Source organism: Jaculus jaculus, chromosome 2, assembly GCF_020740685.1.
Source record: "Jaculus jaculus isolate mJacJac1 chromosome 2, mJacJac1.mat.Y.cur, whole genome shotgun sequence".
Lineage (NCBI taxonomy): Eukaryota > Metazoa > Chordata > Mammalia > Rodentia > Dipodidae > Jaculus > Jaculus jaculus.
Genome location: NC_059103.1, coordinates 69007750 through 69022926, shown reverse-complemented (window position 1 = coordinate 69022926; position 15177 = coordinate 69007750). Strand labels below are relative to the sequence as shown.

At 44.2% G+C, this 15177-nt stretch overlaps 1 protein-coding gene across 1 annotated transcript in view; it reads left to right on the top strand.

Annotated features, from left to right (window-relative positions):
* Iqck (IQ motif containing K) overlaps nt 1-15110 on the top strand; it is a 233228-nt gene extending 218118 nt beyond the window's left edge. The window contains exon 9 of the mRNA XM_045143039.1: nt 14300-15110. Within this exon, the coding sequence (XP_044998974.1) occupies nt 14300-14355 (56 nt within the window). The 3' untranslated portion in view covers nt 14356-15110. The remainder of the gene's footprint in view (nt 1-14299) is intronic.
* The last annotated feature ends 67 nt before the right edge of the window (nt 15111-15177 follow it).

Genomic DNA, 15177 nt, shown 5'->3' with positions numbered 1-15177 from the left:
GATTAGGGTTGAGGAGATGATGTTAGAAAAGTTTATAGGTTGGACCTAAAGAGAACAAATGCAAAGTTACAGCCAAGGAGCAGTGTGACTGCCAAAGAGATTAGTGCCATTATAAAGAAGACAAGTGAAATATTTTAAAAATCCAGGTGTGCTGTCACATTCCTTTAATCCCAGCACTCAGAAAGCAGAGGTAGGAGGATTGCCATGAGTTCAAGGCCAGTTTGAGAGTATACAGTGAATTCCAGGTCAGCCCATAGAACAACATGCTACCTCAAAAAAAACAAACAAAAAAAATTTTTTTAAGAGGGAGAGTTGGAAAGATTGCTCAGCAGTTAAAGCACTTGTCTACAAAGCCTAACCACCAAGGTTTGATTTTCTAGTACCCATGTAAAGTCATATATACAAAATGACACATGTATCTGGAATTTGTTTATAGTGGCTGAGGCCCTGGTATTCCCATTCTCTCTGTCTCTCTGCTTTCAAATAAGTGGAATTTTTCACAAAAACAAATAAGATAAGTCCTTTGCATATCTATACTTTTCATATATGCCATCTTAATCAATGTATTTAAATATAAAGATTACCATGTATAATAAGGTCCACAAGGAAATCAATTCTATTTTTTAAATTTTTATTTATTTATTTATTTTTTGAGGTAGGGTCTCACTGTAGCTGAGGCTGACCTAGAATTCACTATGTAGTCTCAGGGTAGCCTCGAACTCTCAGCGATCCTCCTACCTTTGCCTCCCGAGTACTGGGATTAAAGGCGTGCGCCACCACATTGGCCAGGAAATCAATTCTATGTGAGGAAAATGATAAGCTTCTGGAGGGTTAATAACTAGTCCAAAGGTAGTCTAGTAGTAGGGGCTGGAGTCTGGGTGCAAACACTGCCTGTAGTACTGAAGTCGGGGGTTCTCAATGATAATTCTGGATGGTGTGGTGTGTCCCTGGAGGTTGCGAGCAGGCTCGGGGGCATTTGTGGGGAGCTTAAATATGGTCTCACTCACTAAGGCTTGACTGAGAACCAACTCTGAGAGGGACCAAACCCAGCAGGAACTGGGGATGTGATGGAAAATAGTTGCTGACCCCCTTGCTGCTGGCAAGGTGAAGCCTAGTAGGAAAGGCAGGCGCCACTCATACAACTGCCCGGTCGGCCGCACAGTGGGGTGAGTGCTTGGGGCACCTGGGAGGAAGAGACTGATCTTCTTCAGGATAAAGTCCAGCAAGGACCAGGGTTGATCGTGTGACAGCGGCACTAGGTAGGGAGGAAGGCTGGATGCTGGATCAGAGGTGAGTATAGTTAGGAGACATTTCTGGGGTAAAAATGAAACATGTAAGATGAATCCGACTCTAAAAGCCAGGCTTATCTGGAAATAGGTTTTTCACCTTGGATAGGAATTGTAAACAACCTCAAGGCATTGAGTCAGGGGGAAGGTTCCTATCAGAAAGTACTCAGAGATTGAGATTCTTGGCATGTTACTTTTCATATCCTTCTGATAGCTGAGGAGTGTGACCTGGGAGCTACTTGACCTATCCTGACTGCCCTGGGTTCTGAAAAAGCTGACAAGATGAGGGAATACTGTCTCCAAGCATGGATGGTAGTGAATTCTCACATATTTATTAAGTTGTTACACTTGTGGAGAAAATGTTTAAAGTGAGTACATGTGTTCACTTCCTCTTTTCTTTAGGCAGTATTCACTAGGCAGAGCTTTGGTCAGTCTGGAAGAGAGCTATTTATACCCCACACTCACTCAGGAAGCCTAGGGTACTTCTACAGGCTCAAGCTTGGTGGCAGCAGCTGAAAACGCAGGGATTAAAGAAGGCCGAGGCATGGCTCACTGGGCTTGTCTGCATTCATGCACACCCATAACTTTGGCTTTGGAAGACACCGGTTTCAAAGGACACAGTAGTAGGAAGTGAAATTCCAATATCCATGCAATTTTTCTAATTGCAAAACGTAAGTGCCCTTGGAAGTTGAGATGTAGAAAGAAATGACTAGCATGTAAAGATAAAAATCCACATGAATATCACATGTGCCATAGCTTACCCAAGAGCACAAAATGCATTGCAATATTAGTTTTAAATATTATATTTTCCATTGTGGGGAGGGCTGGCGAGATGATTCAGCAGTTAAAGGCACTTAACTTGCAAAGCCTGCTGACCTGGGTTCAATTACCCAGTACCCACATAAAGCCAGATGCACAAAGTGGCACATGCATCTGGAGTTTTTGTTTGCAGTGGCAGGAGCCCCTAGCACACCATTCTTTCTCTCCTTGCAGATAAATAAGTAAACAAATAGTGGTTTCCACTTTTCTGTAAGTGTGTTCAGTGTGTGATTTAGAATGATTTCATGGAACATTTACCATGTGCCATACAGTGTGCACCGCCATATTTCAGCCTTGTACTCTACTGCAAGGTTTTATCATCCCGGGCAAGATTCTGTGACTGGAACAGAAATACCTGCAGTAACCAACTTACAAAAAGGTTTGTGCTGATTCATGGCTTTAGTGGTTTTGGAACAGGGTCTGTAGGTTCATGGGTATAGCTGCTATGGGCCTGTGGTGAGGCAGCAGCACCTGATGGGGAGCCTATGGTAAAGCAAGCTGCCCAGGCTGTTATTGAGAGAAGAGGATGGAGAGCCTTCAAGGACACACCCCAATGATCTTCCACTGAACCCTAGCTCCTAGAGGTTCCATTTCTGGACAGAGCTATGTGCTGGGGACCAGGCCTTTGACATGTGGGCTTTTGGAGACTTATTCAAACCATAGCATATCTCCATTTGATTGGTGAGGGAGCTGAGAGAGGCTTGTTTGGGTCACCTGGTGATAGATAATGGTGGAATTCCATGCTGGACCTTGTTTCCTCAGGTGTGCTTAATAACTAAGCCTGCAGCTCAGATGCTCCATGGCTGGCTTTTTTTGCCATGACTTTCTTTCACTGTGAGAGTCTCACTCTTCCTCCCTATGTGTAAGTCTTTTTTTTTGAGGTAGGGTCTCACTCTAGCCCAGGCTGACCTGGAATTCACTATGGAGTCTCAGGGTGGCCTTGAACTCACAACAATCCTCCTACCTCTGCCTCCCAAGTGCTGGGATTAAAGGTGTGTGCCACCACACCCGGCTATGTGTAAGTCTTTTATTAAGTGTCTGTTTCTGGGAGTTGGATCCTTCCAGTCTTAGTCTTAGTCTTGTTTCAGCGTCACCAACCTTTCCTCTCCCAGCCCCAAACGTCCCCATGGGAAATACTGTCTTCGTGGAGACTTGCTCTGTGCTCACTCTCATGGTGTTGTTTGGAAGTCAGCAACAGAAAGCTGCAGTTATGGCAGATTGGAGCCTGTCAGGTTCCTCTGCCCTGCCACAAACTCTTCTGGCTTCCAAGTTGGCTCAATGTCCTAAAAATCATGTGACATAACATGTGGCTTAGTCAGGAATGGAGGTGAACTTACAAGATAGACTTTTACACTGGATGCCAGCAGTTATTTCTTTGTAGAAAGGACATTTTCTCTGATTTCTTCTGGTTTTGAGGTCAAAGAATGTCTTTTTAAAATTTTTTATTTTAGGTCTTGGTATTCTGCAATTTTTCTGAAACTATGTACTGCTTTATAATGGAAAATAATTTCACTTAAAGAAATTAGGACTGGGGAGATTGCTTAGTAGTTAAAGGCTTGCACAGCTTACTGGCCCCAGTTCATTTCCCCAGGAACCACAGAAAGCCAGATGCACAAAGTGGCACATATGTCTGCAGTTCCTTTGCAGCAGCAAGAGGTCCTAGCATGCCCATAGTCTCTTTGTTCCTTTCTCTCTCCTTGCAAATAAATCAATGCAAATATTAAGAAAAAAAGTTCAGCTATTTGGGAAGAAGGGGGTCAGCAAGATGAGGAGGAGGGGTGAGACGATCATGGGGGAGTACATATGATCAAAATATCATGCTGGCTGGGCGTGGTGGTAAACACCTTTAATTCCAGCACTAGGGGGTAGAGGTAGGAGGATCCCTGTGAGTTTAAGGCCACCCTGAGACTACATAGTGAATTCCAGGTCAGCCTGGACTAGAGTGAGACCCTACCTCGATAAACCAAAAAAAAAAAAAAAAAAAAAAAAAGTCATGCTGAAATCTATTTTGTACAATAATATATATGTCAACAAAAGAAGAAACAAAACAGAAAAGTAAAACCTTGGTAATGTATTTTGTACACTGATCTACCTTCCTGAGCCTGCCTTCTTACTTCCAGGTGACAAGACATCATGTGATAGCTCCAACCATAGTTTTATTATTGTTGTAGTTGTTTCTTTTTCCTAATAAGCATTTCTAAGGAATATCATTTCTTTAACAAACATTTTTGCATGGAGTCTTTTTTTACATGTCCATAATGCATTTTGATCATAATCCCCTCCTATTACCTTCTCTTGTCCTCCTTGCGTGTCCCCCTTTCACTGAACCCCTCCCTTTTTCTTATCAATTAGACCCTTTTCTATTTTGCTGCCTTTCCCCCCCACCTCCATCATCCATGATAGAATGTTTGTGGGCCCAGTATTGTGCAGGTCTTGTGCAGATAATGACTGTCGCTGTGAGATCATGAATGTAGCAGCCACTTCCAGTCTGGAAGATGGCATGCCAAAGCCTTTCTCCCCATGTTTTGTTTTGACTTGGAGTCATATTATATAGCCTAAGCTTCCCTAATACTCATAATGCTACTGCCTCAGCCTCCTCAGTGCTAGGATTACAGGTATGTGGCACCATGCCAGGAAGCTCATTTTATTTTAAATTTTACAACAGGTTTGAGTCATTCACCATCTCTGAACCTCAGTTTCCCAGTTAGTAAAATGGACCTGATGAAAGCAACTATCTCCCAGGGAGGTGGGGAGGACTGTATGAGGAAACCAACTTTCAGAGAGCACTGAGCAGAGTCCAGTGTCTTGTAAGGGCTCAGCTCCTCATCAGCTCTGTGACATTGCTAAAATTCTGTTACAGGTGTATGGTATTCTTGTGGCCTGCCACAGTATATGTCTTTTCATTAAAAAATGTTTATTTATAAGGTCTCACTATGTTGCCGTGGAACTTGTGATCCTCCTGCCTCAGCCTGCCCAGTGCTGAGATGATGGGCATCATGCATCATGCCTGGCAAAATGGATCTGAATGACAATCCTCAGATTATTGTGCCTGGCTTCTTCTGACCACTTTTACCTGTTTTAATTCATGGGTTTTTTTTGGGGGGGGGTTAGGTCAAACTTACATACAGTAGGATGTGCCAGTCATTGTGTCCTTCATATGGCTACACTACCTGGATTGAGATGTTCAGCACCCCAGCAGACTGCCTCCTAGGAAAGCTCTCTTCTGACGTCTATGACCCCAGAACTATTTTGTTTATCCTCAAATTTCCCATAGCCAAAAATATAGCAACAGACTCTCTTGTGTCTAGCTTCTTTTATTGAATATTATGTCTGGGAGATTCATCAAGTACATTCAGGTAGCATTAGTTTGCTCTTTTATTGCTGTATAGTATTCTTTTGAATATTTTACAGTTTTACATACCTATTGATTTATTGATGGGTATTTGGGTTACATTCTGACTTTGGCCATTCTGAAAGCTTTGGTTGTGCTTGGATTTTTTTTTTTTTTTTTTGAGGTAGGGTCTTTGTCTAGCCCAGGCTGACCTGGAATTCACTATGCAGTCGCAGGCTAGTCTCTAACTCATGGAGATACTTCTACTTCTGCTTCCTGAATGCTTGGATCAAAGGTGTGTGCTACCATGCCTAGTTTTCTTAGATGTTCTTTATTGGATGTAAATTCTCCTCTTAGCTCCACTATTTTTTAACCTTTTAATTGACAATTTCTACAATTATAGGTAATAAACCATGATAATTCCCTCCCCTACTTTTCCCTTCACAGATCCATCTCCATCATATCCCCTCCCCCTCTTAATCAGTCTCTCTTTTACTTTGATATCATCATCTTTTCCTCCTATTATGACGGTATTGCATAGGTAGTGTCAGGCACTGTGAGGTCATGGACATCCAGACCATTTCATGTCTGGAAGAGTGCACTGTAAGCAGTCCTACCCTCCTTTGGTTCTTACATCCTTTCCACCACATCTTCTGTAATCCACCTTGAGCCTTGGGAGGTGTGATAGAAATGTTTCAGTGCTAAACACTCTCCTGCTACTACTTCTCAGCACTATGGTGCCTTTTGCATCACCCCAGAGGTCACCACCATCTGAAAAGAGAAGCTGCTCTAACCAAAAATGTGAATAGCATTAATATATGGGTAGGAACATTAAGAAAAGTGCTTACAAGGCAGTTGTGTGACCATAATATATGTATTTAACCAGACAACAACAACAGAAATTATACTTTTAGGGCTCATGACCTACCCTGCCAAAGGCTTTTGACTAGGATTTCAGTACCAGGCACGTATTCCCTCCTGTGGAGCAGGCCTTTAGTCCAATTAGGGAGTGGTTGGTTTCTCCCATAATGGACATGCTAATATTGCACCCATTGGGTCATTTGGCCTGGTTGAACAAACTTAAGGTTTGCAGTGTCTACTGTTGTTTATCATCACTGACAGCTTCTCACTCCCATAGGGCTGCATGCAGCATAGCTTTTTCCAGCGTTCTGTCAGCTGCACATTTTGTAGGGTTTCTATGTGTTTAATTCTAACAGATGTTTTTAAGTCATTTGGGCCACAACACAGTACAGTCCCATCACTCCCATCCATGATGTGTTCACATCTTCACTGACACTGTGAAAGATGAGCCTTTTTCATTACAACCTTTCTGCTGGGTATGAACTGTCTTGACCTGCTTTACCCTGATGACTAGAGATATACCTTCTATGTGTTTTCATCTACTGTTTAAGTAAGTAAGTGTTTAAGTAAGTACCTTGTCTGCAGTATATGAATGTTGCATCTTTGTGGGAAGTGCTATCAGGCCTGTGGGAGGAAGCTGTGAGACCTCAAGCCTGTTGAGGTTCAGGGCACGAATGTAATGCCAGCCCACCCATGGTGTGACCTCAAGCATGTTACCTAACTTGTTTGTGTCTCAGTTTCCCTGTGTATAAAACTGAAGAAAGTAAATTGGCCTCACTTCATTCTGACTTAGCATGTGCCCCTTGGGTCTCAGTAAGAATCATGTGTTTGCTTCTATTATTTACCTGGAATCTTGGAAAATGGGCTCTGAGTCACAAATAAACACCGGGCCAGGGATGTAGCTCAGTAGAGTGCTTGCACAGTTCACACAACTCTGGGTTTGACTTTCAGCACTGCATGATTTAGGTGTGGTGGCACAAAGGTGGGAGGATAAGGAGTTCAAAGCCATCCTTGACTACATAGCCAGTTCAGGGCCAGCCTGGGCTACATGACACTGTAAGGTTTCTTGAAAACATTGCTGACTTTAGAGTGTGACCCTGTCTTCTCTGTGACTTCAGTCCCAGCACTGTTATGGGGAATGGCTGCCTGTCAAGATACACTGTATACAAGCAGTTTGTCTGGGGCCCATGATTATTATCTCCTGGCACATATGAGTCCCCTGTTAGGTTTTCTGCTGCCCTCCCTGGACCATAAATTCATTGAGAGAAAGACTTTGCCCTCAAATTAAAAGCAGCTAATGTTTGTTGAGTGCCTAAGTGACTAGTCTCAGTGTGAAGTGCTTTGCATACCTTGTTTCACTCCCCTTCCCAGGACTCTTGGAAGGAAGGGGCTATTCTTAAACCTGGCCCCACAGTTGCTTCAACAGGTACCTAATGACATCACTCTTCCCCAAACCTGCCAGATCAAAAGAGCAGTGAAAGTTCTGTGGAGCTGAGTCTGAATCTACTTCCTGCCCCTAGCCCAGAGATGGATTCTGAAGGTGCAGGACCCATGAATCTTATGTTTTTGCTCCTAGTAATCCTTTATGGTAAGGCCTTGTCCAGCTGACACTGTGAGGGGCATGATCTGTGATCCTCAGATTCCCTCCCTTGAGCCTTCAGCATCTTCTGTCTCCACCTTGTGATGCTGCCTGTGTGGTTTCTCTGGGCTGTGTGGCCTGAGTTCTCAGCCATAGACACTGACTGGAAGGGGTGAGGGAGCCCAAGAGAGGGAGTGAGGCTCATTGGTATGCAAGGCCCTCCTGTCACATTGCTGCTAATTGAAGCTGAAGGGCTGGCGCATCTTCTGGGATTTTCCTCTCTCCCAGCCCTTCCGGAATTGGCTGGGCACCAGCCTGCCCAAAGGGGTCAAGGACAGCACAGGGACACCAAGGCGAGGTGGCTGCCTGCTGATGTCTCTGAACTAAGGTAGAAAATGGGTCCTTCCAGCAACTCTGTTGGGATCTTCCCTATCTCTCTCCTTCCTTCCTCTCCCCCTCTTCCTTTAAGGGTCACCTATTTATGCAGAGCAGTGTTCTGTCAAGACTAGAAGGACCAAGGCACCTTCCAAGCACAGGATAGTTGGTTGGTTGGTTGGTTGCGACGCAGTCTATGTTGCCCAGGCTGTCTTGGGCTGTTGGGCCCTAAGCAGCCTTCTTGCCTGAGTGTCCCCAGTAGCTGCGACTACAGGTGTGAGTCACTATGCCCACTGATTGTTTTTGGCAAAGCAGTCCTTGTACATAGTTCTAGGGAAGAAGAGACATAGGGTCAAGTGGGTTTCAGTGACACCCTCAGTCTGGCTGCCTCCTGTACCCCACTGGCAGTCACTTTGGACTGTTAGTTGCCTCTCAGGGGGCCCTCAGCATCCCTCATGGGCTTGTTTGTAGGAGCTTAAAGCTTGTAACTTAGATCTCCCATTGCCTGGCTGGTGGAGGTGTCACTGTGGGTGTGTTTAGAGAATTCCAGTTTAAAGATATGCAAAGTGCCTGAGTTTTGCCTGGAGTTCCTGGAGTGTGCTTGCTTGTATGTTAGTGGTGACTTTTCTTTCTGCCTGGAGCTGTGAAAGGGGGTCAACTTGTGCCATTAGGAAACTTCCCCCAGGTCTCGGGCTCACCGGCAGGTAGGGCTGTAGGAGAGCCCGTCCTGCCAGTCTCTGGGACCTGGGGCTGAGCAGGATGGTGAGTGCCGACCCCCCAGTCCCTCTCCTAGGCACCGGAGAAAAACCACACGGAGTCGGGAGACTTGTCAAAGCAGGATCTCACTTTATTGTAACAGGCAGGTGTTTATATAGCGTTGAGAATGAAGGCAGGGATCTCAGGAAAGGATGAGATGTAAGGGCACCAGGAACTCTACTTTTTTGCAGAAGTAGCAGGCCAGAGGCAATTTGGCGCCCTGCTGAGTCCTAGCTGGCCAGAGACAGGTCGCCAACCTTTAGCTAGGCTCAGGAAGTTCCACAAGGCCTCGTGGCTGGGCTTCTCAAGGCCCAACTTGTAAGCTTCAATAAGTGCCTCCTTCCATAATGGAGGCCTGGTTTGGAAGTTTATCTCAGCAACCTGAAGCTGTTTGCTACAGTTCATGTATTCAAATTCTCAATAAAAAGTGCTTTGAGAAGAGTTTAGGTATTATCTCCTCGATTTTGCATGGAACCCAGGGATTAGCTCAAGCAACTCAGAGTTCACTTTTCCATTTTATTGGGTGATTTTGTAATTTCAAATAGTGTAGGACATCTTTCTTTGTAGATCTCAGGGAGGGCAAGACAACAGTACCTATAAAATGCATATGCTATAAAGCACACATCCAGGTAACCCCCACTATAGAGTGGAATATGTGTTTTGTTTTGTTCTTTTTGAGATAGAATCTTGCTATGTATCTCAGGCTAGCCTTGAACTAACCATCCTTCTTCCTCATCCTCCTAAGTGCTATGATTACAGGTTTGTGTCACCACATCCAACTCAGTTGTCCACACATTTGAATCTTTTCCCCACCATGAAGCCACTTACCTGATTGTGGTAATTATCCTAGAGTTCCTTTCACTTCAGCATGCTCCCCTCAGCATTCACATTTGCCCTAATGAGAGCCTCTCAGCTTTCTGTGCTACTGGGCATCTCTCCTTCAAGGTTATTAAACCATCCAAGGTGGGGCATGTAGCTATGTTTCATTCAAGTTCACAGCTGTAGAATTGCTTCTCAGAGAGACCACGTCCTCTGACCAGTGAGCTGTTGGTAGACATTTGGATTGTTTTCTGTTGCCAGGAGTATACTCCTACCTCCTAGTACCTGTGTGCTGGGCCTTCTATAAGGAATGCCAGCATAGCATCGGCTATGTTCACTGTCAACTACAATTTCATTTGCTAACACTTAAAAAAAAAATTTTAAATTTTAAATTTATTTATGAGAGAGAATAGGTGTGCCAGGGTTTCTAGTCACTGCAAACGAACTCTAGACTCATGTGCCACCATGTGTACATGGCTTACATGGATTATGGGAATTGAACCTGGGTCCTTAGGCATCACAGGCAAATGCCTTAACACAAAGCCATCTCTCCAGCCTTGATATGGCTTTTCAAAGTGATTGCTCTCTAACATCTCTGGGTCCAGGCTTGGAGATAGTTCCAAGTCCCCAGATGATTCCACTGTGAGGCCTTACATCCCATCTTTCCTTTAAATTTTTTTTAAAATTTTTATTTATTTGAAAGGAAGAGGCAGGGAGGGAGAGAGAATTGGCACAGCAGGGCATCCAGCCACTGCAAACGAACTCCAGATGCATGCACCACCTTGTGCATCTGGCTTACATAGGTTCTGGGGAATCAAACCTGGGTCCTTTGGCTTTGCAGGCAAGCACCTTAACCACTAAGCTATCTCTCCTGCTTGTCACATCCCATCTGTTTGTCCAGCCCTTTGACTCTAGCCCGGGCTGACCTGAAATTCCCTATGTAATCTCAGGGTAGCCTCAAACTCATGGCAATCCCCCTACTCTGCCGCCCAAGTGCTGAGATTAAAGACGTGTACCACCATGCCCAACTCAACTCCTAACTTTGAAGGAGCATTTCTAGCTCTGCCTTGTACCCTCCTCCCTTAAGGAGTCTGTGTGATATGATAAACAAAATGAGGCCTTTTCCTAGACAAGGCCTAAGGAGAATTGGTTAGAATTTAGGGACAAGGAAGGCATGCAGGTGAATTCTTCCTCCAGCTATGGTCCAAAAAAATTAAGAAAACCCAAGGGTTGAGAATTTCTCTCAGAAATCAGTTCTTCCCTCAGCCTAATAACCTGTCATACCTATTGTCAGTTGTAGGCCAAAGAGAACATCAACAAAACAGTTCAAATTTGGAAGCTCACAGGCAGCCAGTGTGCTGCATGAAGCTAAGAAGCCTGGACTCTTAAGGGGCTGCAGTCACATTTTCTTTAAAGGGATCCAACCATAGTCTGTTTCCTGACCCTGGCTGAACATTAGTGGCACGCAGGAGCTGTAACTAATACTGATGCCCGGGCCCCAGGCCAATGATAGAATTTCTGGGGTTAGGGGCCCAGGAGCTGATAAGCTTCAGAGGCTGACCACATGGTTCTTACAGTCACAGTAGAGAACCTGTCACCTGCAGGCCTCAAACATGTGTGTGAAGGCCAGAGTACACCCCCTCTGCACTGTCATTCCCCATGAAGCATGATCCACCATTAAAATTATATGTCATTTATTTATGGAGAGAATGGGTGCTCCAGAGCCTCTTGCAACTGCATATGAACTCCAGATCCATGTACCAATTTGTGCTTGTGGGTACTGGGTAATTGAACCTGAGGCAGCAGGCTTTGAAGCAAGCAAGCAAATTTAATTACTGAACCATTTCCCAAGGCCCATGCTTTACCTTTTGAAACAGGACCTCTCATTGGTTTCGAACTTATCAAGTAGGCTAGACTGGCTGGCCAATGAGCCCTAGAGATTGGCCTATCTCCATCTCCCTGGCACTGGATTGCAAGAATGTGCTATCACACCTGTTTGTTTTTTTTTAAAAAAATATTTTATTTATTCATTTGCAAGGAGAGACAGAGAGAGAGGAAATGGGAGCACCAGGGCCTCTAGCCACTGCAGACAGGCTCCAGATGCATGTGTCACTTTGTGCATCTGGCTTTATGTGAGTACTGGGGAATTAAATCCAGGTTGTTAGTCTTTACAGGTTAAGCACCTTAACTTCTGGGCTATCTCTTCAGCTCCTAAACCTGGTTATTTTTACGAGTCTTGGAGACAGAACTCAAGTCTTCATGCTTGTGAAGCAAGCACTTTAGTAACTGAGCTATCTCCCCAGCTGTCTTAAAGTTTTAACTGGAATCCCTCACAATCACCTGGAAGGCTTGTTAAATGTCACTGGGCTTACTCCTAGCTGGTTCTGTATGTCCAGGAATGGGCCCTAGAATTCATTTTTCTCACAATTTCCACCCCCTATGTAGCTCCCTCACTACATTTGAGAACCACCTCTCAGGTCTGAAATTCCACCTGTGCTATGGGAGGAAGACACAAAGTAGCCTGGCACGGTCATGACCAGACTGCCACAGTCACCCCAGCTCTCTGCTAGGAGGCTGCTAACTTCACATAAGTGTGCACATGGCCAATTTGCATGGTCTTCCCCTGTCAGGATGTGCACAGCCCAAGCCTTCACTGGCCAGTGTGGGATGTGGGAAGGTGCACAGCTTCCTTGGGCATGAAGGTTCAACGTCATCAGTAGGGTGTAGATGCCTGTAAGATCGTCCTTGGGATTTCCTGTAGAGCATTCAAAAAGCTTGTGTGTGTGTGTGTGTGTGTGTGTGTGTGTGTGTGTGTGATTACAAGCCCCAAGTATTTAAAATACTCTGGCTTAATACAGGTTGGATATTTCTTACCCATAAGAGACCAGAAGCATAGCCAACTTCAGATTTTAGAATGTTTGCATTTAGAGAATGAGAAGTCTTAAAATAGGATCCAACTCTAAAATCCAAATTCACTTCTGTTTCATATTCACCTTATGCATATAGCCTGAAGACAGTCTTAAAAGGTATTTTTTTAAAAAAATAATTTTGTGTACTTCATGGAGCTTCCTAGTATAAAAATTTCTACCTGTGGCATCAGGTTGGTGCTCAGAAAGTTTCAGATCTGGGTGCATTCTGGGTTTCAGATTTTGAGATTAGGCATGCTTAATCTGTACAATTATTAATAGTACACAAAACCAAATCAGCACGGCAACTTTGTGATTGAAATGGAAAATAAAAGGGCTCTGAGGCCTTCAGTTCTCCAGACTGCCTTCCTGTTTTGGCACCTGGGGAGTTTTCCACTCTGGGTCAAGATGGGGACAGAAGGCAAGGGGAGGGGTCAATGGAAACCCACACCAATAAGTCCCTATATGGGAACAGAAGATCTGGAACTGATCTCATTGGAATGAAGATGACCTAAAACCCTAAGGGTCTTGGAGTGCTTTCCCTGAGAAGCTATCAGGAATAACTCATCACCTGAGACCAAAACAGGTCTCACCTTTTAGTGACTGGGTAGGGAGGACAAGTGCTTGGCTTAAACCTCTGTACTACACACTAACAATCAGCCCAAACCTGTTCCATTACAATGATGCTCTCCAGAATTGTAGCCTTTGACCCCAATGAAATGAGCTTTGAAGAATTAATGTAGGAGGTAAGATGGCTCAGTGGGCAAAGTGCTTGCTGTGCAAACATGAGGACCTGAGTTTGAATCCAAATGGCCCACATAAACGCTGGGAGTGGAGGTGCATGCCTGCCTGTAGTCCTAGTGTTGAAGAGGCAGAGACCAGGGATCCCCAGGGCTCACTGGCTAGTCTGCCTAAATTGGTGAGCTAGATTAACTGAGGAAGACAGTTCCACATGCATGCCTCCACCCATACACATCCACCCACACATATGTGAACACACAGATACATATATACATATATATGCAAAAAGGAAGAAAAAAAATGAGGATCTTTGGACTGGAGGTGAGACTCAGTGGCAGAGTGCTTACCTAGCATGCATGAAGCCCTAGGTTCCATCCCAGCACCGAGAGGTCTTTCCAAAACTATGTCTTCCATCCAAGGGCTGGGCTTCCACACTTATCTTGGGAAGGCATCTTATCTGTTAGAGTTAACATCTCCTACAGAAGATGCTGTGCTCTGTGTTCCGCTGACTTTCCTAAAGGGAAACAGTGTGTGGTGACAGGTCAGGCTGAGCCTGTCATCATCTTTGCTCTAACTTCCTTCAGTGCTCTGACCTGCAAAGCACACTGCTGACCTTTCCCTGAAATGAATTATGAATGGCCATGAACTATGGGGAAAGTGGTTTTGAACCTTCAGGTACAATGCTGGAGCACAATGGCCCATGTCCCTTCCTGTGTACCACAGGGCCAGGTATTGGGAGGGAGCTGCTGCAAATCAATGTTGTCCACACACCTAAGAGACCTAGGTATATAATCAGCTTCTGACTTTCTGTTACATCTCTTTGCAGTGAAATGTAAAATGGAAGATGAAGAGGTCAACACAGCCACAGCACCACCTCCTTAACTGCTGTTGGTATCTTCCCTTGGAGAATGAACTACCCCATTGTGAGGGTTATGTCCACATTGCACTGTCTCGGTTATGGTTTCTTTAACAAGTTTTGTTGAAAATTTTCATGCAAGGTAGGATTTGTTAGAAACATGGTTTAAATGGTGTGCTTTCATCCAGGTGATTTTCCACTGTGTTAGGGAGTGTTCTTCGAGACTAACTGTTATTACGATGTGCGGTGAAATTAACCCCAAGAGAGAAAGTGCCTTGTTACAAGTTTCTTGGTTTTGTGAAGATACATTATTTTAGTTTAAGTCACATATCTGCTTTAGTTTTTATGCTTTGGTTTTGTTTTTTTTGTGTGTGTGCTAAAAGAATAAATGGGGTCTCCCATGTGCGAGGCAAGAGCTCCACCATTGAGCTCCATCCCCAACAATTACAACAGAATTTTCATTGTCTAAGACTCCATAGTATTACAGAAATGTCCTGTGATTAGCTGTTAATCAGGATCCTCCCAGTCAAAAGGCCAAGGACTCAGCAGAAAAGTCTTGTATTGAGTGGTTTGACAAGCTACCACACATCTTAGGTAAATAATAAAGCCTTTATTTTCATGTTAAGAACAGCATTTTGAAAATAAAACCTATCTGCCCATGCTTAACAACCATTTGAATTTGTTTAATACTTATATACAGTGATATACACATTGATTGTCTTGAAATTTCTTGGACAATTTTATCAGTGTGCAGTTCAGCCAGGGGAAAATGAAAGTACATTATAAAACACACGCTAATATATTTAATAAATATATATTATCTATCAAAAATGAGCCTTAGCTCTTTT